General features: G+C 48.4%; 1 protein-coding gene across 1 annotated transcript in view; it reads left to right on the top strand.

The window, feature by feature from the left end:
• Nucleotides 1-24,945, top strand: part of lrit3a (info leucine-rich repeat, immunoglobulin-like and transmembrane domains 3a) — a 47,707-nt gene that overhangs the window by 9,056 nt on the left and 13,706 nt on the right. Inside the window, exon 3 of the mRNA XM_072497832.1 lies at nucleotides 7,282-7,587. Within this exon, the coding sequence (XP_072353933.1) occupies nucleotides 7,282-7,587 (306 nt within the window). The remainder of the gene's footprint in view (nucleotides 1-7,281; nucleotides 7,588-24,945) is intronic.

Here is a 24,945-nt window from a genome sequence, read left to right as displayed (position 1 = left end):
TTGTAATCACCACATTCAACAACTATCTGATATTGCTTGACAATTGTCACTCCTTGACAAAATGCGTCTGATCCTCAGAAACTACCTCCTGCACACACCCCTCCAGTCTCCTCACCGACACCTTTGCCAGCATCTTCACTTTAAAAAAAATAAATTTAGAGTACCCAATTCTTTTTTTTTTCCAATTAAGGGACAATTTAGCATGGCCAATTCACCTACCCTGCACATCTTTGGGTTGTGGGAGTGAGATCAACGCAGACGCAGGGAGAATGTGCAAACTCTACACAGGCAGTGACCGGGATTGAACCTAGGATCTCAGCGCTGTGAGGCAGCAGTGCTAATCACTGTACCACAGTGCCGACCCAGCCAGCACCTTCACATCGGTATTCAGTAGGGAAATGGGCCTAAATGACCCACACTCCACTGGATCCTTATCCTTTTTTGGAATCAAAGAGATTGATGCATGCGCGAACATGGTTGACAACTCCTCCCGTGCCAACGAATCATTGTATATCCCCGAAGATGGAGTCCCATTGCTGCCGTGAATTGTTTATAATGTTCTACTGGAAAGCCATCCGGTCCCGGTGCCTTCCCTGATTGCATCAACCAAATGGCCTCCATTAACTCCTCCAATCCCACTGGCTCCTCCAATCGCTGTCCCCGCCCCCTCTCCACCTCAGGGAACTCCAGCTCCACTTAAACCAATCCACTTAAACTGCACATCTTTGGATTGTGGGAAGAAACCGGAGCATCTGGAGGAAACCCACGCAGCCACGGAGAGAAATTGCAAACTTCACAAAGACAGTCACCCAAGGTCGAAATTGAATCCGGATCCCTGGCGCTGTGAGGCAGCAGTACTAAGTACTGTGCCACCATGGTTGCCTGTCACCTCAACTGCTGGGCTAGCGGGGGTTGGCCTTCTCCTCATACTCATAGAACACCCCCCCTTGCACGATAGAGCTGACCCATGCCTTCCCTGTCGACATCAGATCAAGCTCCACCTGCCTCTTTCTCTCTGCTAACAACTCTCCAGTCGGGGTCACTAAGTATCGCCGATCCACCAACCTCTGTCTCTCCGCCCTCCCACCCTTGTCCCTGTGGGTCTTTTAAGATATTACCTCCCCACGGGCCACTGCCTTCAAAACATCCCAAAACATGGAGGGTGAGACCTCCCCATTTTGGTTGAACTCCACTTGCGGGATTCTCAGTCGGTGGGATCCTCCACTTCGCTGGCAGTGCACCCACACCCGTGGGCTTCCTGACAGTGTGGGGTGGCCACAACAGGAAACCCATTGGCCGGCTGCGGGAATGGAGAATCCCTCTGCTGCCGGGGGCATGCCATGCTGGAAAACGGGTCTGGCAGGACGAAGAACCCCCAGCACATATTCCTCTATTGCGGAGGCCACCTTTTCGCAGAACCTCTTGTCCGCCAGTGGCACCAAATCAATCCTCCACGGGGGTCTCTGGGCTCGGCCTGTTTCGAATCTCACATTCACATAGTGTGGTGCGAGGTCCGATATTACAATCGCGGTGTATTCCGTCCCCACAATCCCCGGGAGCATAGATTTCCCCACCACAAAAATGTCTATTCGGGAGTATACCCGATGCACATGGGAGAAGAAAGATAACTCCCCCTCTCTCGGATGCCTAAACCTCCACGGATCCACCCCCCCCTCCCCCCCGCATATGATCCATGAATACCCCCAACTTTTTCACCAATCCCGACGTTACCAATGACTTGGGGCTCGACCTATCCACCCTGGGTTTTAAAACACAGTTGAAATCGCCCCCCATAATCTATTGGTGCGAGTCTAAGTCCGGAATAGCCGCCAACCATTCTTAATGAATTCCGTATTTGCTAATTGGATGCATAAATATTAACTAAGACGACAGGTTCCCCCGCTAACCATCACGTATTGCCAATGAGGGTCCCACACCTCATTGCCCGCCACAAATACCACCTTCTTGCTGATCAAAACTGTGACCCCCCTTAACTTAGAATCAAACTCTGAGTGGAACGTTTGCCCCACGTACCCCTTCCTTAATCTCACCTGGTCCTTCACCCTCAGGTGTGTCTACTGCAGGAAAACCACGGCTGTCTTTAAACTTTTCAAATGGGCAAACACCCTCCAATTATTCTGCATTTTCCCAATAAAGCGCCCGTTAACTGAGTAGAAAGGGCCTAAACCTAATGCTCCAAGCAGGAGTCACCTTGTGTGCGACCGATCAGCTCATGGCCGCACTGAAAGATCTAGGCCCACTCTCCTGCACTATCCCTACAACCCCAAGCTTTGAACAACTAAAGTGCAATTCAGTAAAGTCCATTTAACCTAAACAACTGTGAACTGTGAATTGGAAACCGGAGCACCCCAGCGAAAACCCATGCAGACACTGGGAAACTGTGTAAATTCCACACAGACAGACCCTCGGCTGGAAGTGAAACTGGGTCCCTGGTGCTGTGAGGCAGCAGTGCTAACCACTGCACAGCCATGCTGCTCTTTTATAAGTAGATTGAGTGAGTGGGCAGGAACATGGCAGATGGATTACAATGGCTTGGATGTTCCAGTCCTGATGAAAGTCAATGGACTTTTGGCTGCCTCTCCAAATCTTCCATTCCTGCACATGATGGTTCCTGACGTGGGGGGAACTGGAAAATCCTGGCCAATGTGAAAAAATGTGAAATTTCCACCTTGATTGGAAAAATATTTTTTGAATGGTGAACAAGTGGGAAATATTTGCATTCAGAGGGAACTTGGAAGGCAAATGGTATGTTAATATTTTGTTACGAAGGTATTGGAGTATAAGGGCTGGATTTAAAGGTGGGGGGTGACTTACTACCCGGAAGAAAAGTCGATGCCAAACTGACTGACATAGGCTGTCTCACAGTCATAACATGCTGGGGCCAGCCTGAAGTATCTGAGAGGAGGACTTCTGATTGACCAGAAGCTCTAATAGTCCCAGCAGCTCCAGAACTCAGTAGTAGCTGCTGCTTTACTACCCTTGGAAGGGGGGTGGTGAGGGAGTTCAGGGTTTGGTTTTAGAGGCCAAGTGGGGAGGCGCAAAAGGGGATGACATCTTGGAGGAGTGTCACCGATGTTCACAGGGCACTCCCAGAATGATGAACCCAGCCTTCCTTCCTGCCTTTTCCACCAATTTGTTCAAATTGTGCTTGTCGTTCTCATCCACCTGCCACTGTCCAGCGTATTATGGCAGTGGAGGCACATTGAGGGGCTTATTAAAGGCCCTCAATCAGCCTAAGGATAGCTGGGTTAGTGGGTGCGTTACCACACTCTTCCTCCCCCACCCTGAAATATGAAGACTGGGTTGGGTGCTGTGTGTGAAGGCAGTGAGCAAGCCACCCAACATATTTTACATGTCGCCCCCACCACGCCAAAAACACAGCCAATGGGGGGACTGGGAAGGGCTGTAAAATTCAGCCTCAAGAGTAAAGAAACCGTGCCACATTTAAGGCAATGGTCAAGCCACAACTGGAGCTGTGTGCGCAATTTTGGTATGTTCACCTCTAAAAGGACATACATGCCCCAGAGGGAAATTATGAAGGTTCACCAGACTGGTTCTGAGAATGAGGGTTTTCCTCAAGAGGAGAGATTGAGTGGACTAGACCAGTATTCTCTGGACGTGCGAAGAATCAGAGATGATCTAATAGAAACATATAAAATGGAGCTTGACAGCGTAGATTCAGAGAAAATGTTTCCCCTGAACTGAAAACATGAGGTCACTTTCAGAGTCTCAGAAACAGGGGTCAGCTATTTAGTATTTAGATGAGAAGAAATTTCTTTACTTAAAAGGTTGTGAATCTTCCCAATTTTCTACCTTAGAGAGCTGTGGATTCTCAGTCATTGGCCATAATTCTCTGGCCATTGGGATTCTCTATTCCTGCTGGCAGTACACTCCTGCTCGCAGGTTTCCCAGGGACGTGGGGTGGCTTCAATGGGAAATCCATTGACAGGCTGTGGGAAGAGAGAATTCTGCCGCCAGTGAACAGTACGCCTTCAAGAAATACCCAGCATGGGGACAGAAGAATCCCGCCCATTAGGTGCATTCAAGGAAGGAGGGCAGGGAATTAAAGGTTATGGGGTCTCCCAGCGCCTGGGACCCGGGTTCAATTTTGGCCTTGCGCTACTTTCTATGTGGAGTTTGCACGTTCTCCCCATGATTGCGTAGGTTTCCTCTGGGTACTCCGGGTGCTCCGGTTTCCTCCCTCAGTCCAAAAATGTGCAGGTTAGGTAGATTGGCCATGCTAAATTGCCCCTTGGTGTCACAAAAATGTGCAGGTTAGGTGCGGTTATGGGAATAGGTGGGGGAGTGGGTCTAAGTAGGGTGCTCTTTCAGAGCGTCGATGCAGACTAAATGGGCCAAATGGTCTCCTTCTGCACTTTAGGAATTCTATGGTTCTATGGGATAGTGTGGGAAAGTGGAATTGAGATAGAAGATCGGCTGTGGTCTTGTTGATTGGCAGAGCAGGCCCAAAGGGCTAAACATAGAACATAGAACATACAGTGCAGAAGGAAGCCATTCGGTTCACCCTATTCCCGTAACCCAATAACCCTTCCTAACCAGTTTGGACATTAAGGGCAATTTATCATGGCCAACCCACCTAACCTGCACATCTTTGGACTGTGGGAGGAAACCGGAGCACCCAGAGGAAACCCTCGCAGACACGGGGAGAACATGCAGACTCCGCACAGTGACTCAGCGCGGAATCGAACCTCGGATCCTGGCACTGTGAAGCCACAGTGCTATCCACTTGCGCTACCGTGCTGCCTACTCTAACTCTTATTTCTTATGGTCTCATGTTCTATATTGTGTAAAGTATTGGAATCAATCATTAAAAGTAAACACGATCATTGCCTGAAATTTTCACGAGGATTGTTCCGAACTCTTGCTGTAACTCAGTGATTGATGGAAATCCTGGAGAAACAATGTGAACTGAGACACAAAGAAATTGTTTAACTTTTGGAGTCAGAGCAAAGAACAGTTACAGGATTGATACCTAGTATTAGTGATCTGGGATATGAGGAAAAGATGTATCTGAAAGATGATCTTATAGAGTTATATAAGGTTACAAAAGGTAACTCAGTTGGTAGGGCTCGTGCCTCTCAGTCAGAAGGTTTTGGACGCGGGATTAAGCCTGTTGTTCGGGAAAGGCTGTTCTCAGTGTTTTGGATGAAACGTTAAACTAAGGCTCCATCTGCCCTCGGTTGGATGTGAAAGGGCCCTTGGCACTATTTCGAAGAACAGTCAGTGAATTATCCCTGGTGTGCTGCCAAATATCTATCTCTCAATAAAAATGACACAGATTTTTTTTACCGGGCAGCACAATAGCACAAAGGGCAGCACGGTAGCACAAGTGGATAGCACTGTGGCTCCACAGCACCAGGGTCCCAGGTTTGATTCTCCGCTTGGTCACTGTCTGTGCGGAGTCTGCACGTTCTCACCGTGTCTGCGTGGGTTTCCTCCTGGTGCTCCGGTTTTGTCCCACAGTCCAAAGACATGCAGATTATGTGGATTGGACATGATAAATTTCCCTTATTGATCAAAAAGGTTAGGAGGGGTTATTGGGTTACGAGGATAGGGTGGAAGTGAGGGCTGAAGTGGGTCGGTGCAGACTCGATGGGCTGAATGGCTTCCTTCTGCACTGTATGCTCTATGTCTATGTATGTAGATTTCTAGCCATTATCACATTAGCATGTGTGGAAGCTTACTGTGTGCAATTGGGTTCGTCATTACAAAAATATCTACATTTCAAAAGTACTTTATGTCCTGTCGTCATGAAAGGCACTATATAAATGCAAATATGGTTTTCTTTTCGAGTTCTGTCAAATAATTATTAGAACAAATCCTTCAGTGAATACTTAGCTCTGTATTGCTGCCACCACTATTTGCTCGAAGGTTGTTGCTTTTTTGGAAAGGCTGAGTATATGGTGGGTCCGAATATTGGGCATTTCACCCAGCTGCTGATTATTTGTGACTTACCTACTTGCACTTCCGACTGATGGTCACACTTTCTGCAAATTCCCAGTCTATTATTTGCTGCGTTTTTATCAAATTTATTCTTTCACAGGATGTTATATGTGGATATAGGCCAACATTTATTGCCCATCCCTAGTTGAGAAGGTGGTGGTGAACCTCCTTCGTAAACATTGCAGGCCATGTGGTATAGGTACACCTGTTGGGTGGGAGTTCCAGAATTGTGACCCAGCGACACTGAAGGAATGACGAGTGAGTTCCGAGTCAGGATGGTGAATGGCTTGGAGGGGAACTTGCAGGTGGTGGTGCTCCCATGTGTCTGCTAGCCACATCTTTTGAGGAGGTACAGGTTGGGGATTTGGAAGGTGCTGTCGAATGAGTCCTGGTGGGTTGCTGCAGTGCATCGAATATATGAAACACACTGCTGACACTGTGCATTGGTGATGGAAGGAGTGATAGCTGTCACAGGCTACTGAATAACTGAGAAAATAGAAACTCATTGTGGTGGGCATCCTCGACCTCAGGTCTGACCCTCTTGACCTTGCTTACTGCAGGTGGAAGCCCGGCTCCTTACAAAACCCCATTGATACCTCATTGTAAGCCAGGATATGGCTAATCTGAGCCTGACCTAAAGTGCAGCCCAAACCTGCCACAGAGACATCAGAATGTAGCGGGGCGACACATTTTCACCCCATCATCTCGATCATTATTGCTATAATATTAAACCTAGGTGAAACTCAGTGAAGGGTGTATTTGCCGGGCTGTTCCTATGGAATGAAGAAAACATTCAATTTCAAAATATCATTGTCGGTTCATCCTGTACAGTTTCAGAGATTAATTACGTTCGGTAGCCAAATGTAACAAGTGAACTTTTTAATTGGGCAGCCTAATTTTTTAAAGTGAGCAGTCCTACTCCTGCTCCTAATATTGTGCTGGCACAGATAGATTCTTGATTGGCAAGGGAGCCAAAGGTTACAGGGGGGGCAGGATATTAAGTGGAGTTGAGGCCCAATCAAATCAGCCACAACTTTATTGAATGGTGGGGCAGGCTCGAGGGGCCGAGTGGCCTACTCCTAATTGGTATGTTTATATGTCTGAAATTTTGAGAAAGGTGATAGTACAGCTGCATGCACGGAAATGATTCTTTTTCATAACAAATTTTGGTTTGAGTAAATATTTTTGTGAATGTCTCACGAAACAAAGATTTTATAGACCGCGAAGAAAATGCCTGCGATCATTTTATTTATTTTCAAAAAAAGCAATGGTCTTAAATACCTTTCTCTTCCTTAGGTTTCCAAGACAACCCATGGTTCTGTGACTGTAGAATTTCAAAGTTAATTGAACTTACTAAATCAGAAGAAACGCCAGTTATTCTCATGGACCCTCTACTGACATGTAGCGCACCTGATAATATTGCAGGTGTTTTATTCCAGAGAGTTGAACTTGAACAGTGCCTCAGACCAACAGTTATGACTTCAGCAACCAAAATAACATCACCAGTTGGAAGTAACGTCTTGCTTCGCTGTGATTCGACAGGATTTCCAACGCCATTGCTGGTCTGGTTCAGGGAAGGTGGCTTACCAGTTAACCATACAGGTAATTCATCCAACAACAATTTGGATTCACATAGTGGGCAGGATTCTCTGACGGCGGGATGCTCCGTTTTGCCGGAAGCCCGGGGGTTTCCCGACGGCATGGAACTGCCCCACAATGGGAAACCCCTTTGACTGGCCGGCGTAACGGAACATCCCGCCGGTGGGGTCAGGTAGAAATGTGACGCGGCAGGATGGAGTATCCCGCCGAGTGTCTTTAACATAGTAAAACATCCCAAGGCACAAACAAAATGTAACACCAAAGAGAATGAGATTTGGTGTGAGTTAGGATATGGACAGCAGAGTTTTGGATGAGCTCAAGTTTATGGAAGATGGAAGATTGGAGGTTAGCCAGGAATGATCAAGTCTAGAGGTAACAAAAGCAGGATGAGAGATTCAGCAGCGAGTGAATAGAGACAGCAGTGAGGATGCACGATGCTGTGGAAATGGAAGTAGGTGGTGTTGATGATAGAGCTGGAAACGCATCTCAAGGTCAAATAGGATGCCAAATTTGTGAATTGTCTGGTCCAATCTCAGAAAGTGACCAGATTGAGTGATGGAGTGAATAGCTAAAGAACAGAGTATGTGGTGAGGACTGAAGACAATGGTTTCAATATTCACAATATTTATTTGGTGGACATTTCTGCATTTCTAGGGCTGCATGTTGGACAAATAGTGTGGAAACCCAGAGACAGTGGAGGGTTGAGAGATGTGGTGGTGAGATGGAGTTGGGTGTTGTCTGCATACACGTGGAATCTGATGTGTTTTTGGATGACGTCGCCAAGGAGCAACATGCAGATGAGAAATAGGAGGGGGGCAAAGGTAGATCCTTGGAGAACACTAGAGGTAGTGATATAGGAAGAGAAGCCAAGGAAGGTGAATCTCTTGATATAACTGGATAGATAAGAGTGGAGCCAAGTGAGTACAGTTTACCTATAAATCTGGCTTCTTGTGCAACCCCAACACCGCTATAAAATGGAGGAAGAACATTTTGGAGAATGGTGTGGTCAACCATGCCAAAGGTTGCAGGCAGCTTGAGAAGTATAGAATATAATTTTTGACTTTGATAGCTGTTTCAATGCCATGGCAGAGGCAAAAACCAGGTTCAAACGTGGAATTCGCTAAAATATGGCCATAGGCTTGGAAATTGCTGATTCAAAGTAGTGTTGGTGGAGTTATTTTTCTGTTTGCCTTCTTGATGGCTGGTGGTAGATAGCTTGGGAAGTTCAAAAGATTAAAATGTCGCTTAGGAAAGTGAGGTTGGAGATGGGGTGACATTATAAATGTTGGTGCAGAGCTTTCAAACCAAAATGACCAGCAGCTTGCATTTGTTAACACTTTTAACATAGAAAAATGTCTTGAGGTTCTTCACAGGATGGTAGACAGAAAACAATTGACACCGGATCAAATATGAACGCATTAGGGCCAGTGACTAAATGCCTGGTCAAAACGGGAAGTTTTTAGGAGCAACTTAAATGAGGAGAGGGAGATTGGATCTTAGGTTCCAGATGGCTGAACACACTCTTTCCGATGGTGAGGTGAAATAAGAGGGGTTGTACAAGAAGCCAGATTTAAGAAGGAGATGAATCTGTGATTTAAGAAGGAGATGAATCTGTGATTTAAGAAGGAGGTGAATCTGTGATTTAAGAAGGTGAATCTGTGATTTAAGAAGGAGGTGAATCTGTGATTTAAGAAGGAGGTGAATCTGTGATTTAAGGAGATGAATCTGTGATTTCAGAAGGAGATGAATCTGTGATTTAAGAATTATAGAATTAACAGTGCAGAAGGAGGCCATTCGGCCCATCGAGTCTGCACCGGCTCTTGGAAACAGCACCCTACCCAAGGTCAACACCCCTACCCTATCCCCACAACCCAGTAATCCACCCAACACTAAGGGCAATTCTGGACACTAAGGGCAATTTATCATGGCCAATCCACCTAACCTGCACATCTTTGGACTGTGGGAGGAAAGCGGAGCACCCGAAGGAAACCCACGCACACACGGGGAGGATGTGCAGACTCCACACAGACAGTGACCCAAGCCGGAATCGAACCTGGGACCCTGGAGCTGTGAAGCAATTGTGCTATCCACAATGCTACCGTGCTGCCCGTAAGGAGATGAATCTGTGATTTAAGAAGGAGATTAATCTGTAAAATCCTTTAAGGTTATGGATGCAGATTCTTCTGAATTCCCAAACTTCAATGTTGATTGGGATGAAAAGAAGCTAGGCAACTCCAGAATTGGGAGATCAGACAGAAGGACAACAATAGATCCTCTTACATTTATTTCACTTAAATGCTGATTCAGAGAGTGTGAGAAGAAGCATAAGAATAATTCTTCTGCCTGCCTTCTTGATGTCTGGTGGTGGACAGTTTGGGAGATTAAAAGATTAAAATTAAATTAGGAACGTAGTAAGATAAACACCCTAAAACAGGAGTAAAATAAAACTCTAATTAATGCCCGTCCTCTCATATGTTAAGTCCTATCTGATCCTTGCTTTATAAAACCCTCTGGTCAAACTTAACAAACATCTTACTTTATTGGCTGAAAACACATAATTAGACACTCAGAATCACATATGTTACAATGCAGAAGGAGGCCATTCGGCCCATCATGTCTGCACCGGCTGCCCAAATGTATCATTCTCCCACCCTCTCCCTCTGACCTTGCGCATCCTTCCTTTGCAGATAACAGCCGAATTCCCTTTTGATGGCTTCAGCTGAATCTGCCTCCACCTCTCTCTCCGGCAGCGCATTCCAGACCTAGCATGAATTGGTTTTTCCTCATGTGCTTCTACTTTTGCAAAAAACATTTAAAACTATGCCCTTGTCCTCAATCCTTTCACGAATAAGTACAGTTTCTCCCTATCCACTCTATCCAGAGCCCTCATGATGTTGAATACATTTAACAAGCCTCCTCTCGGTCTTCGCTTCTCCAAGGAAAGTAATCCTAACTTTGGTGAATTTGCAGGCACGAGTGGGAGCGGCACTTTGGGGTGGAAACTTTGTTGATTCTTCCGTGATGGTGAGGGGGGTAAGCCCTGATGATTGTTCAGGGGAGAGGCAGGAGGAGGATTTCCCTTCAGTGCTGATCAGGCACCCTTTAAAGATGGCGCCCCGATATCTCTGAAGCTGGCGTTGCCGGCTCTACCAGGCCCCGACCCATCAGAGTGATGGCGCAAACCCCGGCCACTCATTTTAAAAATATATATTTTTATTAAGGCATTTGTATATACATTAAACACAAACCAACACAAGAGTAAGAACAAACAGAAACCTCATCATAAATAAATAACTACCTGAATGACCCAAGCTTCCTGCCTTTCCCTTCCTCCATTTTAGCCACTTTATTCCCCCCGTCAACAAATCCCCATAATTCAATCCCCTGCAAGAGGCTGCCTCCATCTGCTCCCACGCTGACCCCTTCCCCCACTACCCACCTCCTTACCATCGCAATATTTGTTGCCTAATAATAATTTATTATATTTGGCAAGGCCAGCCCGCCCCATCCCCCAGCATCTGTTGCTCGTTTTAGCCTTAGTTTAATTGCTCTTATTCTGTCACCTTTGCTCTTGAGTCGCCAGGTATCTTTCTGATACCGCCACGTGATTCAAGTCCGAGTAATGATTAATAATCCAACACACCGCTTAGTAAGAGTTAAATCAACGCTCATTTATTATATACAGCAATTAATACCTATACATTAATTCTACTTCTAAGTTACTTCCTACAACTAACATGCCAATACTTTACTTTGGAAATGGCCCACCAGGTCAGGGAAGCAAATGGCCTTTCGTATGGGTTCTGAGCCTGCGGGATTCAAAGCTGGTACAGGTCGACAGTCAGGAGTGCCTATCTCGTAGCGAGCGTTGGAGTAAGACTTACGTTTCTCGCGGCTGTTGCAGAGGGTCTCGAAGGGTGCGGAGAGGAGAAGAAGGGAAGAAGGGTCGATTTGAACTTGGCCTCTATTCTTATAGTCCCCAGGGACTTCCCGCCTCTCGGGGCAGACCTTGTACCTGGTTCCAAGTGATTGGATTTGGTCCCAATCACTTGGTTCGATATTCTCCAATGCTGCAGCGATTCCTTGATCGAGGGGTGGTTGTTTACCTCTCTTTGTGTCAGCTCCTGCTGGCGCTGAAAGGTCTGGGTTGGCTTTGTGTGTCTATTTTGTACCAATTGTTCCCGGGGATTGCTGATTAATATGCAGATGGCTGGGGTGTTGTTATGTTGATGGCTACAGGTATCGATTCGGTCTGGCTTCCCCAGAGGCAAATACACTGTTTTACCTGCAGCTGTCTGTTTGAGTCCTGTTGGCTTATTTTCCCATCAGCCTCTGCCGTTCGCCATTTTAAATCGGGGTTTGGCCATTCTAATCGGGAGTTAGCCATTTTACATGGCTACATTCCCTCCTTGTGATCCTAACGCGAAGCGTGAAGGATCACATCATGATTGTTACTTTCCATTCCCTGACCAGGGGGGACACCTCCTACATGGCCTCTGCACTGACCATAGCTATGCACAAAAATTTTTAACTAACAATTCTAAGGGCGCTATGTCAGGTGGGACATGCATTACAAAATAACAATCTTGGAACCTCTAATTTATCCTTCATACACTACACTCGCTAAACATTCCATTATCCTACCTTCCTCAATCATACAACAAAAATCACAACATTTCATACAGTCTTTCCTGGCTTGGCAGTCAAGCTCAGGATCATACAATTTTTTTTTTTGTTCATGAAAAAGTTTTTTTACATCTCTTTATTTACAACAACAACAATAAACGCAGGTGGATGCACTTTATTATTTTATTATAGATCGCGGGGGTCGGGGGTCTGGTCGTAACCAAATATAGGGGATCTGATCCTATATACCGGGGTTTGAGCGCGGTAGGCTCTCCTTCTCCATTTTCGGAGGCGCATAGTCTGCAGAGTATCGCCAACGCTAACAGTGTTTCAATCCCGTAGGACAGGGAGTACCAGGTTATGAACCTGGCACACCAAGAAGGTGCAGTGCCGCTGGTGACTAGGCTCTGGGTACTGCGGGGCAGTGAAACATTAATGGCTGGGGGGGTTTGAAGTCATGGAGTTCGCGTTCACGCGCAACCAAATGTCCATAAACACAAGGGTAATCCACATGAAGGAAGTCCTCATGGCTGTTCTTGGCCCTTTGTGTTCTCTTTATTTTCTCCGGTCCTGGAACTTCTGGAGTTCTGTAGAAACAAGCATAGTGTCTGTAACTATCTTTGTTTAATATCTGGTATGCTAGTGTGTCTGTCCTTTAGTGCCAATTATTCCCTTTATAATTGGTCACTATGTGTGACTCCCTCATTTTTTTTTCAAAAACAAATTTTAGGACACGGCACACTTCCCAATCCTGAACCATTGCTGCTTTACCATCCAAATGTTCTCGGATGTAAATAGCAGAAGGTGGGCAACCTAAAGGTTCCCTAAACAAACAAAACTTTTTGAAATGAAAAATGCCAAATGAGGTGCATATGGGCCGTGACGGGTAAGAGGTGGGTGGAGTCCCCGGGTAGGACGGCTACCAATGCCGTATCTCCCCTACCCAAGCGTAGTTGACCAGTGGGGGGGTCCTCAGGCAGGGCGGGTCTCACGCCGTTTCTCCACTGCCTGAGCAACCGACAAGAACGGGCAAAAACGTAGTCATCGTGGTGGGGCTGACGTAGTGGTTCTATCCTTCGAACCAGAAGGGCAGTTACGATCGGGCATGTGCTACCCGAACAAGTATCAGCTGAAAAGCTAGCTCCTCTGAACAAGCGTGTGGTCTCTTGACCAGAATCTGCAGACAAGCTAGTTCCGCTGAATAAGCGTCTGGCAACGGTGGGTCTCTGAGGGCAAGTCCTCAGATGTTTCTGCTGAATGGGCGTGTGGCAGTGAGAAAAATTCTCCTGTCGGACATACAACATGTAACAAACTTACAAACAACATAAAACATTCTGCAGGTTCCATCAGGAAGGACAACACTTTCCCCAAGCGGTTCCTTTAAAACATCATCTGGACACCTCAGTTCTCGGTTGCGAACAGGGTCGCAAAGGGGTTGACGGTTTGGGAGTCAGACCCAAGGTCGTCCTCTTCTTCTGGGTGCCAAACTCTGGAGTGGATTAGGGCTGAAAGGGCTGCCTGGTGTGAGGTGGGGTCGCTCTCCTCGTTGCGGACGAGTCGGTATGAGTTGTCACGGTGCCAATAATTGGTGTCTAGTTGGGTGGGGACAAAATCAGGGTCTTCCGTGTGGTTCGGTGGTCGGTGGTAGGGTTTATTTAGAAAAGTGATCAGGAAGGGATCACTTGGATCAAAGTCGGAGTCGCTGGGTGTGGGTCCGGTTGCATGGGGATAGTAGGGAGGCGTGCTGTGGCTATCGTCCGAGTCACAGTCGCTGTCTCTGCTGCTGCAGTCTGTGGGCGTTCCGGGGCGGAGTGTATATTCCGGGGGTGGAGTTGAGGTCGAGTCCGTGGCTGGGCTGGACATGGTGTGGGTTGGTCGGGTTACGTTGGCTGTGGGCGGGGTGTGGTCTGCTGCGTCAAGCATGACGTGGTGTGCGTGGTTCGACTGTGTTCCATAAACCTTCAACTGGTTAATATGAAACCACGCAGTCTTACCATTGGGGTACTTGATTTTGTAAACAGATGGGCTTACTTTGTCCGCAATAGAATACGGACCCGAGTATTTAGGTGACAGGAATGTGCTGGGGTTATATACAGACAGCATCACTTGCTGGCCGATATCGTACTCAGTTGCATGCACTGTCTTATCGAAACAAGCCTTGCTCTGTTTCTTTTTGGTGCCCAATTTTACTGCGGCTGCTAACTGAGCCGTTTTAACATTAGCAACTAATTGTTCCACGGCTTTCTCGTGTGTGAGGGCCGTTACTTCGGGGCTGGTCAGGTCTAAACCTAACAAGTATTCTGTGTAACCTGTGGATGTAGAAATAGTGTTACGCAAAAACATCAGCGCAAAAGGGAGGACTGAGTCTCAAGTGGTGTTGTTCTGCTGGACCATTTTTCTGAGGGTGGTTTTTAGGGTCCGATTCATGCGCTCCATGATACCACTCGACTGTGGGTGGTATGCAATGTGGAATTTTTGGGTGATGCCAAATATCGTGAGGACGTTCTGCATGACACGTCCCGTAAAATGGGAACCTTGGTCCGATTCAATGCTGCGGGGGAGTCCCCATCTTGTAAAGATGTGGTGGGTTAGAATCTTGGCTGTTTTTGCAGTGTTTGTGCGGGCTGGAAAGCTTCCACCCATTTTGTAAATGTGTCTATGACCACAAGTACATATTTATAGCCATTCCTGCAAGGGGGCAATGGACCTATAAAATCAATCTGGAGGTTAGTCCAGGGGCCATTAACTGGTCGGGTGTGGCTGAGTTGGGCCTTTTTGGCATATCTATCGGGGTTATTCTGCGCACAGATAAGACAATTTTCTTTGTAATGGCTTACATCTTCCTTTAAATTTGGCCACCAACAAAGCTGTTTGAGATGGGCTGTAGTGGGATTGATTCCCTGATGTCCATGACCATCATGGAACAAACAAATCAATTGGTTCCTGTCCTGTTCAGGAACCACATAAAGGGTGTCCTTTAACACCACACCGTCATGTGTGGTCAGTGTATTTCTGAACCTCTCGGAGGAGGCGGGATACTTTCCTTTTACAATCTCCGAGAGATTGCTGTCCTGCTTCTGGGCCTCTACTAGATCCTCGATTCTAGACTGTGTGACGTGAACTGCACTCACTGGCGCGCTTTCGGGGGGTTTCCAAAAATACCCATGTCTGGAACCTGCCTTAGCCAGTGCGTCGGCTTTTACATTTCCAGGGGGGGAGGAACGATGGTGGCTGCGGACTTTTATGATCCCAAAAGTCCTGTTCTGGGCTTTTTCTAAAATATGGCGCAGCAATGGGGAGGGGTTTCCCATCTGCGGAAACAAATCCTCTTGCTTCCCACAGGGGCAGAAATTCTGTAAGGCTGTTACAGACATAGAGGCTGTCCGAGTATATGTCTGCTGGGCTGGGGAAGGAATCTGGGTGCTCAACTATATATGCAATGGCTGCAAGCTCTGCTGCCTGCGCGCCTAACTGTCTGGGTAGTTTTAACGCTATTTCCTCAAGGGCGCGTCCCTGCGCGTCCTCGACATAAATCCCGCAACCTGTTATGCGCTTCCCATCTAAGACTGTGGAAGATCCATCCACATAAATCTTAATGGGCTCACACGTGTCCGGGTGAGGGGACTCTGAGATGAATTCCCTATCTTTCTGGGGGGTGTTTTAGCTATAAAGGGGCCTGTGTTGTGGCGTGGAGAGATAATCTCACACTCATGGGGGGTTCCGGGGTACTGTAAATTGTCGGCTAAGTAGGTGTGTGTCTTTGTCCTTTTTACGGTGATGTCCCGTCCCTGCAAGAGAAGGGTCCATCTGGCGGCTCTTATTTGGCTTACTGTACCGTCCTTGATCCGTCCGTCCAGTAAATGTTGGGTGGGGGTGTGTTCGGTCAGAATTGTGATGGGGTTCAGTCCGGTAATATATGAAAAGTACTGGACTGCCCAGAAAACTGTGAGCAGGTGCCTCTCACAGGCTGAAAATCCCTGCTCCACAGCATCTAAAAGTCGGGAGGCGTAAGCCACGGGTCTTAACTGTCGTGCCGTTCCTGGAGGAGCACGGCTGAAAGGGTGCGGCCTGTGGTCGCTACCTCTATGGCGTAAGGGGAAAGCGGGTCTGGAACTTGTAGTGCGGGGGCTGCTATGAGTGCCTGTTTTAAAGAAGCCATTCCCAGGGGGCTCCTTTCTTTAGGAGGTCTGAGAGGGGTGCTGCCTTGCTGGCGAAACCGTCGATGTGGTTTCGGCAGTAGCCAACCAGTCCTAAAAACGACCGGAGGGTGGAAACGTTCTGGGGAAGGGGCAATTTAGCGATCGAGTCAATTCTTTTATGCTCGATCTCGCGTTTACCATGCGTGATAATTGTTCCCAAATATACCACTTTTTCTTCCAAAATCTGGGCCTTTTTGGGGTTGACTTTACAACCAATTGAATGTAACAATTCCAGGAGTTCGGACAGAAGCTCAATGTGCTCTTCCTTGGTGTCTGCCTGCAGTAGTAGGTCGTCTACATACTGTACCAGACATTCGGGGCGAGAGAATTTCGCTAATCCATTTGCCAGCTGTCGGTGGAAAATGGAGGGGGAGTTGTGGAATCCTTGTGGCAGGCATGTCCACGTGTACTGCTGTGCTTTAAAGGTGAAGGCAAATTTGTACTGGCACGCATTTGCCAATGAAATAGACCAGAATCCATTACTGATGTCCAAAACTGTGAAGTAGTGGGAATTGAGTCCCTGCTTGAGCATGGTCTCGGGACTTGTTGCTACGGTGGGAGCTGCTGCGGGGGTGACTTTGTTGAGCTCCTGATAATCAATGGTCAGTTGCCATGCTCCATCAGGCTTTCTCACTGGCCAAATCAGGGCATTATTAGTGGAGGCTACCGATCTAAGTACGCCCTGCTCTAATAAGCTCTCTATTACTTTTGAGATTTCTCCCTCTGCCTCTAGGGGAAATCCGTACTGTTTTTGGGGTCTAGGGTCAGGTCCTGTTACTTGTACGGAGCCAGTCATCCGTCCACAGTCGTGCTTGTGGGTCGCGAATGCTGCCCTGTTCTTTTGCAGGACTGCCCTAACCTGCTTGTCCGTGCTAAGCGTGGTCGGGTTGAACCAAAATTCGCCTACGGCGCTAATTTTAGAATAGAATTTACAGTGCAGAAGGAGGCCATTCGGCCCATCGAGTCTGCACCGGCTCTTGGAAAGAGCACCCTACCCAAGGTCAACACCGCCACCCTATCCCCATAACCCAGCAACCCCACCCAACACTAAGGGCAATTTTGGACACTAAGGGCAATTTATCATGGCCAATCCACCTAATCTGCACATCTTTGGACTGTGGGAGGAAACCGGAGCACCCGGAGGAAACCCACGCACACACGGGGAGGATGTGCAGACTCCGCACAGACAGTGACCCAAGCTGGAATCGAACCTGGGACCCTGGAGCTGTGAAGCAATTGTGCTATCCACAAGGCTACCGTGCTGCCCCTAAAAGCTTCTGGTCTACAATATTAGCACATTCAACATCATTAGACTTTAATTCCAGATTTTCTGTTGAATTCAAATTCCACCATCTGCAGTGGCAGGATTCGAACCCGGGTCCTCAGAGCATTACCCTGGGTCTCTGGCTTACTTGTCCAGCGACAATACCACTGCGCCACTGCCTCCCCTAATTTGTTCATATATTCGCCTATGTTGAGCGTTGCGGGGGCTCTTGCAGATTTCACCATCTTCCAGACACACTGTTTGACTGGATCGAATGAAAGGTGGTGGGAATTCATGCAATCAATACCCAGAATGTGTTCTGCTGTGTGGGGCAGGTCTACTAAAACCACGGGGTGTTTGGTGGTAATGTTACCAATTTGAATGGGTACAGGGGCTGTGATGTGTCCCTACTGTGAGTGGCCTGTAAAGCCGCTGAGGGTGATAGTGGCTGTAGTGGGCCACGTGTCTTTGAAATAGGGTGGAGGAATTTATGGTGGTGCGGGACCCTCCTGTGTCCCAAAGAAATTCGATAGGCTGTCCCCGGATTTTCGCTGCGACTATGGGTCGTCCTGACCTATCCCAAAGGGTGTCGCAGACCCAACTGGGGGAGCCCGTACACCGTCAGTCCGTTCCGGTCAAGTCCATCTGATCCGAACGGGCGCTAACGCTATGGATGGGCTCTGTCTTTTTCTTAATCAGGGTGCCTGTCTGTTAGGCTCTCTGTGGCTTTTTAGGGGCATTGCACTCTTTTGCGAAGTGTCCCAACTGTCCGTAGTTGTAACACTCTAGTGACTTGGGTGGGGGGCTGTTCTTTCCCTATTTTACCCAGGCGGGGTTGTGATATGTTGCTTTTACTGCCTGCATGTCTGCGGCGGCTTGCTTTTCTTCGGAGTTTTAACTGTGGGTTTACTCTGAACAGATTGCTCCCAAACGCGGGACAATCTTTTAACTACCCACTTCTCGTTATGGGCCTCCTCTGAGGGATCATAACTAGTACAGGCTTTCTGTCCTGCATCTGTGGCATGGGACATAAGGGTGCGGGTCCATTTGGCCATGTTGTCTGGGGACAAATGGGCACGGTCTACGTCGCCGAAGACTGCTGCGAAGTGAATCCACAGGCGTCCAGCGAACACTGTGGGGTGCTCAGATTTCTTCTGCCTACATTTATTGAGGCCATCTTCGGGGTCACCCCGGTTATACCCGATCGCTTCCAGGATCGCGGTATGCATTTCTGCAAGGGTGCCTCCTCCTACATTCTGTGGGTCGGGAAGGGCTGCTGCTACTGACGGGTCTAAACTTAAAACCATGAGCTTTACATGCTTTCTCTCGTCCAGGCCGGACATGGTCGCCTCATGTCTAACTGTGGCAAAGAAATGGTGGGGGTCTGAGGCGGGGAGGAACGGTGTGATCTTCTCGAACGCGTCCCGTAATTGGCTCACTGTTAAGGGGGTGGAATACAGATATTCCACATCGTCCGATGTGGCTGTGCGGTGGGTGGTTACAGGGTTCATTGGAGCCTGAACTACCTGCTGTGTGGGGGGTTGGGGTGCTTTTCTCTTTCGGGGCTTTCCCTGCGCACATGTTCCCTGAACATATCTCTGCGCTGTTTCTTGTAACTCTTCCCAATCAGGGCCGTCTTCCTGGTCTAACTTTTCCCCAAAGGTTTCCTAAAATCCTTTCTGAACAGAAAGCAGTGATTGCAACTCTGCAATCTGCTTCCGGCACTTTGCATGATCTATGGTGCTCTGTCTTTGTTCTGTGGTGGCAGCGTGGAGTGCTCTTAAGGCTGCCTTGAGATCATTACACTGTTTCTGTAATGTCTCTACCTGTTTCTCTGTCTCTTTTCTTACCAGGACTGCACGTTGCGTGTCCTGATAGGCCTTTTCATACTGTGACTGGAAACTGCTTAAATGCTGGTGACCCCGTCAGCCACCTCTTCATCCTTTGCTGCCAATTTCCTCCTTAATTCTAAATTCTCTTTCTCAACTTCGCTCACATCGACTTTACTCATCCGATGTATGCCCTCAACTTCTTTGCGGAGCGTCTTGACAACCTCCTCTGTGCCTCACAATTGTGCCAGACAGGACACGATTGCCATCGGCTTGCGAGCTTTTCCCAAGCTCATTTTGTGTATCTCGCTCAGTTTCTCCCACCAAGTATGCCCTATACTTCCGGGACCTGATTCCTCATTATTTTAGAAATCATTCCACAGGGGCCATCCTTTCCCCTTAAGATATTTCCGGATTTCCTCCTCCAAAATGGGACACTGTCCCACTCTACTGCTGCTGGTCGCTGCGACCACAAATTCCTCAGTGTTCATGAGGCGCTGCATTGCCTGCATGGCCATCTTTCCTATCCGATTGCTTCTTCTAAATTTGGCACAGGGGGCTAAGGCGGTGTTGTAGATGCGGGTACGGCTTTCGCTATTTTCCGAAAATTCAGACTTCCGACAGTTTTGACGCAACAAAAATCTATCAGTTTTACCTTATAGCCCTGTTACTTATGCATGCATACACACACTTCCGAATTTTGACTATTGATCAGAACTGCTTGAACACTTGTGGTTTTCTGTTTCCAATTGGGTTTCTAATTCAAATTTCTTGGGTTCTCCCGGAGTGGTTTTCCACTTCTAGATCGGGTCCCGTCAGGATGTCGCCAAAATGTTGCTCGTTTTAGCCTTAGTTTAATTGCTCTTATTCTGTCACCTTTGCTCTTGAGTCGCCAGGTATCTTTCTGATACCGCCACGTGGTTCAAGTCTGAGTAATGATTAATAATCCAACACACCGCTTAGTAAGAGTTAAATCAACGCTCATTTATTATATACAGCAATTAATACTTATACATTAATTCTACTTCTAAGCTACTTCCTACAACTAACAGGCCAATACTTAACTTTGGAAATGGCCCACCAGGTCAGGGAAACAAATGGCCTTTCGTATGGGTTCTGAGCCTGCGGGATTCAAAGCTGGTACAGGTCGACAGTCAGGAGTGCCTATCTCGTAGCGAGCGTTGGAGTAAGACTTACATTTCTCGCGGCTGTTGCAGAGGGTCTCGAAGGGTGCGGAGAGGAGAAGAAGGGAAGAAGGGTCGATTTGAACTTGGCCCCTATTCTTATAGTCCCCAGGGGCTTCCCGCCTCTCGGGGCGGACCTTGTACCTGGTTCCAAGTGATTGGATTTGGTCCCAATCACTTGGTTCGATATTCTCCAATGCTGGAGCGATTCCTTGATCGAGGGGTGGTCGTTTACCTCACTTTGTGTCTGCTCCTGCTGGCGCCGAAATGTCTGGGATGGCTTTGTGTGTCTATTTTGTACCAATTGTTCCCGGGGATTGCTGATTAATATGCAGATGGCTGGGGTGTTGTTATGTTGATGGCTGCAGGTATCTTAGTTAGGCCACACTTGGAGTATAGTGTTCAATTCTGGTCGCCACACTACCAGAAGGATGTGGAGGCTTTAGAGAGGGTGCAGAAGAGATTTACCAGAATGTTGCCTGGTATGGAGGGCATAAGCTATGAGGAGCGATTGAATAAACTCGGTTTGTTCTCACTGGAACGAAGGAGGTTGAGGGGTGACCTGATAGAGGTATACAAAATTATGAGGGGCATAGACAGAGTGGATAGTCAGAGGCTTTTCCCCAGGGTAGAGGGGTCAATTACTAGGGGGCATAGGTTTAAGGTGAGAGGGGCAAAGTTTAGAGTAGATGTACGAGGCAAGTTTTTTACGCAGAGGGTAGTGGGTGCCTGGAACTCACTACCGGAGGAGGTAGTGGAGGCAGGGACGATAGGGACATTTAAGGGGCATCTTGACAAATATATGAATAGGATGGGAATAGAAGGATACGGACCCAGGAAGTGTAGAAGATTGTAGTTTAGTCGGGCAGTATGGTCGGCACGGGCTTGGAGGGCCGAAGGGCCTGTTCCTGTGCTGTACATTTCTTTGTTCTTTGTTCTTTGTTCTTTGTATCGATTCGGTCTGGCTTCCCCAGAGGCGAATACACTGTTTTACCTGCAGCTGTCTGTTTGAGTCCTGTTGGCTGATTTTCCCATCAGCCTCCTCCGTTCGCCATTTTAAATCGGGGTTTGGCCATTCTAATCGGAAGTTAGCCATTTTACATGGCTACACATCCCAGTTCCAACAGCACCTTCTTTACCCGTAGGGATTTCCCCGCCCACACAAACCCCAAGATCAGAGCATTAACTTCCCTAAAAAATGTTTTTGTGATGAAGATTGGGAGGTTGTGAAAAACAAACAACAGCCTCGGGAGCACTGTCATTTTCACTGCCTGCACTCGCCCTGCCAGTGATAGCGGGAGCACATTCCACCTCTTGAAATTCCACCAACCATGCCAGATACAATTTGTGTAGTTGTTCCCATCCCCGTGCCACCTGGATGCCCAAGTATCTGAAGCTCACCTCCACCACCTTAAACGGCAGCTCACCCAACCTCCTCTCCTGCCCCCTGGCATCGATCGGGAAGACCTCACTCTTCCCCATGTTTAACCTATATCCAGAAAACCGGCCAAACTCCTCTAGAATATTCATAATTCCCCCGATATCTTCCAGTGGGTCCGAGATATAAAGCAAGAGGTCATCCGCATATATCGAGACCCAGTGCTCCACCCGTCCCCTGCACTACCCCTCTCCAACTTCTTGATGCTCTAAGCGCCATTGCCAGTGGCTCTATTGCCAAGACAAAAAGCAACGGGGAGAGTGGGCACCCCTGCTTTATCCCAGGTGTAGCCTGAAGTACCCCGAGCTCACCCGATTTGTTTGAATGTTCACTACTGGCGCCCTATACAACAAACAGACCCAGTCCACAAACCCCTGCCCGAAACTGAACCGTCCCAACACTTCCCACAAGAGCTCCCAAACCACCCGATCAAACGCCTTCTCTGCACCATTGCAACCACTACCTCCACATCCTGTCCCTCCGGGACATCATTATCACCTTCAGCAAACTCCTGATGTTCGCTGCCAGATGCCTCCCCTTTACACACCCCGTCTGGTCTTCCCCTATCACCCCCGGCACACAGACCTCAATTTACGTGGCCAAGAACTTTACCAGGAGGGAGTTCCCCCTTATCTCTCGCCTCATTATATGCTCTTACCAGCAGGGGCTCCTGGTCCCTCCCAAACTTCTTATAAAATTCTACAGGAAACCCATCTGGGCCCTTCCCTTCCTGCATCGCCGCCATACCACCCATCACCTCCACCAGTCCAATGGGGGCCCCCCAGCCCTCCCAGCCCCCCGAACCACCCCAGCCCCTCCATCAGGTCCTCCTCCACCTTGGGGAACTCCTACCCATTTAGGAATGGCCGCATTCTCTCCCCCTCTCCCGGCCGGGGGCTCCGAATCGTAAAGTCTCTTATAAAATCCCATTCACCCCCACTGGTCCAAAACCACTCTTCCCCTCCCATCCTTCACCCTTCCGATCTCGCTTGCCGCCTCCTTTTTCCTAAGTTGATGAGCCAGCATCCTACTCGCCTTCTCCCCATACTTGTACACTGCCCTTCTGGCCCTTCGTAACTGCCCCACTTCCTTCCCTGTGGACACCAACCTAAACTCCCTCTGGAGCTTCTGCCTCTGCTTCGACATCCCTGCCTCTGGGGCCTCCTGAATACCTCCTATCCACCCGCAGGATCTCGTCCACCAACCGTGCAAACTCTGCTCATTCCACCTTTCCTATGCGCCCAGATCAATATGAACTCCCCCCTGACCACTGCCTTGAGCGCCTCCCATAGCGTGGTGGCCAAAATCTCTCTTTTAAAAAAATATGTTTATTAAGAATTTTTTAACAACATTTTCAACCATCCAAACCCTGCCCCTGTAACAAAAAGAAAAGAAAACTCGCATAGCAAGACATAAACATGGCAAATCAATATAATACAGAACTTTGTACATTGGATTCCTCCTGTACATATCAACTTTCCGGATCATTTATGTATTTTCTTGTTCAAGTGCCCCCCAGAAAAAAAAACCTTCCCGTCCCTCCTTCTCCCCCCCCCACCCCCACCGAAAGAGATGTGACCCCCACCCCCCCTCCCCCCCGGGTTGCTGCTGCTGTCGACCGAACTTCATCTAACGCTCCGCGAGATAGTCTAGGAACGGTTGCCACCGCCTGGAGAAGCCCTGCACAGACGCTCTCAAGGCAAACTTTACCCTCTCCAACTTGAGAAACCCTGCCATTTCATTTATCCAGGCTTCCACACTGGGGGGCTTCGCATCTTTCCACACTAACAAGATCTTTCGCCGGGCTACCAGGGACGCAAAGGCCAGAATGCCGGCATCTTTTGCCTCCTGCACTCCCGGCTCGTCCGCTGCTCCAAATAATGCTAGCCCCCAACTTGGCTTGACCTGGACTTTCACCACCTTAGATATAGTTCTCGCAACTCCCCTCCAGAACCCATCCAGTGCCGGGCACGACCAAAACATGGTTCGCCGGGCTTCCTGAGCACCTCCCACATCTGTCCTCCACCCCAAAGAACCTACTCAGCCTTGCCCCCGTCATATGCGCTCTGTGAACAACCTTAAATTGTATCAGGCTAAGCCTGGCACACGAGGAAGAGGAATTAACCCTACTTAGGGCATCAGCCCACAGACCCTCCTCAATCTCCTCCCCCAGCTCCTCTTCCCATTTACCCTTCAGCTCCTTTACCAAAGCCTCCCCCTCTTTTTTCAACTCCTGGTATATCGCCGACACCTTGCCCTCTCCAACCCATACGCCCGAAATCACCCTGTCTTGAATGCCCTGTGCCGGGAGCAGCGGAAATTCCCTCACCTGCCGCCTCACAAACGCCCTCACTTGCATGTACCTGAAAGCGTTTCCCGGGGGTAGTCCAAACTTCTCCTCTAGCGCCCCTAAGCTCGCAAACGTCCCATCGATGAACAGGTCCCCCATTCTTCTAATCCCTGCCCGATGCCAGCTCTGAAACCCCCGTCCATTCTTCCTGGGACAAACCGGTGGTTATCTCTGATCGGGGACCACACCGAGGCTCCCATCGCACCCCTGTGTCGTCTCCACTGCCCCCAGATCTTTAGCATTGCCGCCACCACCGGACTCGTGGTGTACCTTGTCGGCGAGAGCAGCGGTGCCGTCACCAGCTCCCCCAGGCTCGTTCCTTTGCAGGACGCCATCTACAACTGTAGATCTCCAAATTTCTTTCTCTGTCAGTCTGGCCTCAATAAAAGTTGAGACGGATTCGCACGTAAACAGAAGTTATTTATTTAGCTTGCAAGCTTGAATCATCTTACAGAAACGTAAGAGACATCC

Source organism: Scyliorhinus torazame, chromosome 3 (genome assembly GCF_047496885.1).
Source record: "Scyliorhinus torazame isolate Kashiwa2021f chromosome 3, sScyTor2.1, whole genome shotgun sequence".
Taxonomy (NCBI): Eukaryota; Metazoa; Chordata; class Chondrichthyes; order Carcharhiniformes; family Scyliorhinidae; genus Scyliorhinus; species Scyliorhinus torazame.
The sequence above is the reverse complement of the archived record's forward strand: the minus strand, read 5'-3'. Positions and strand labels throughout refer to the sequence as shown.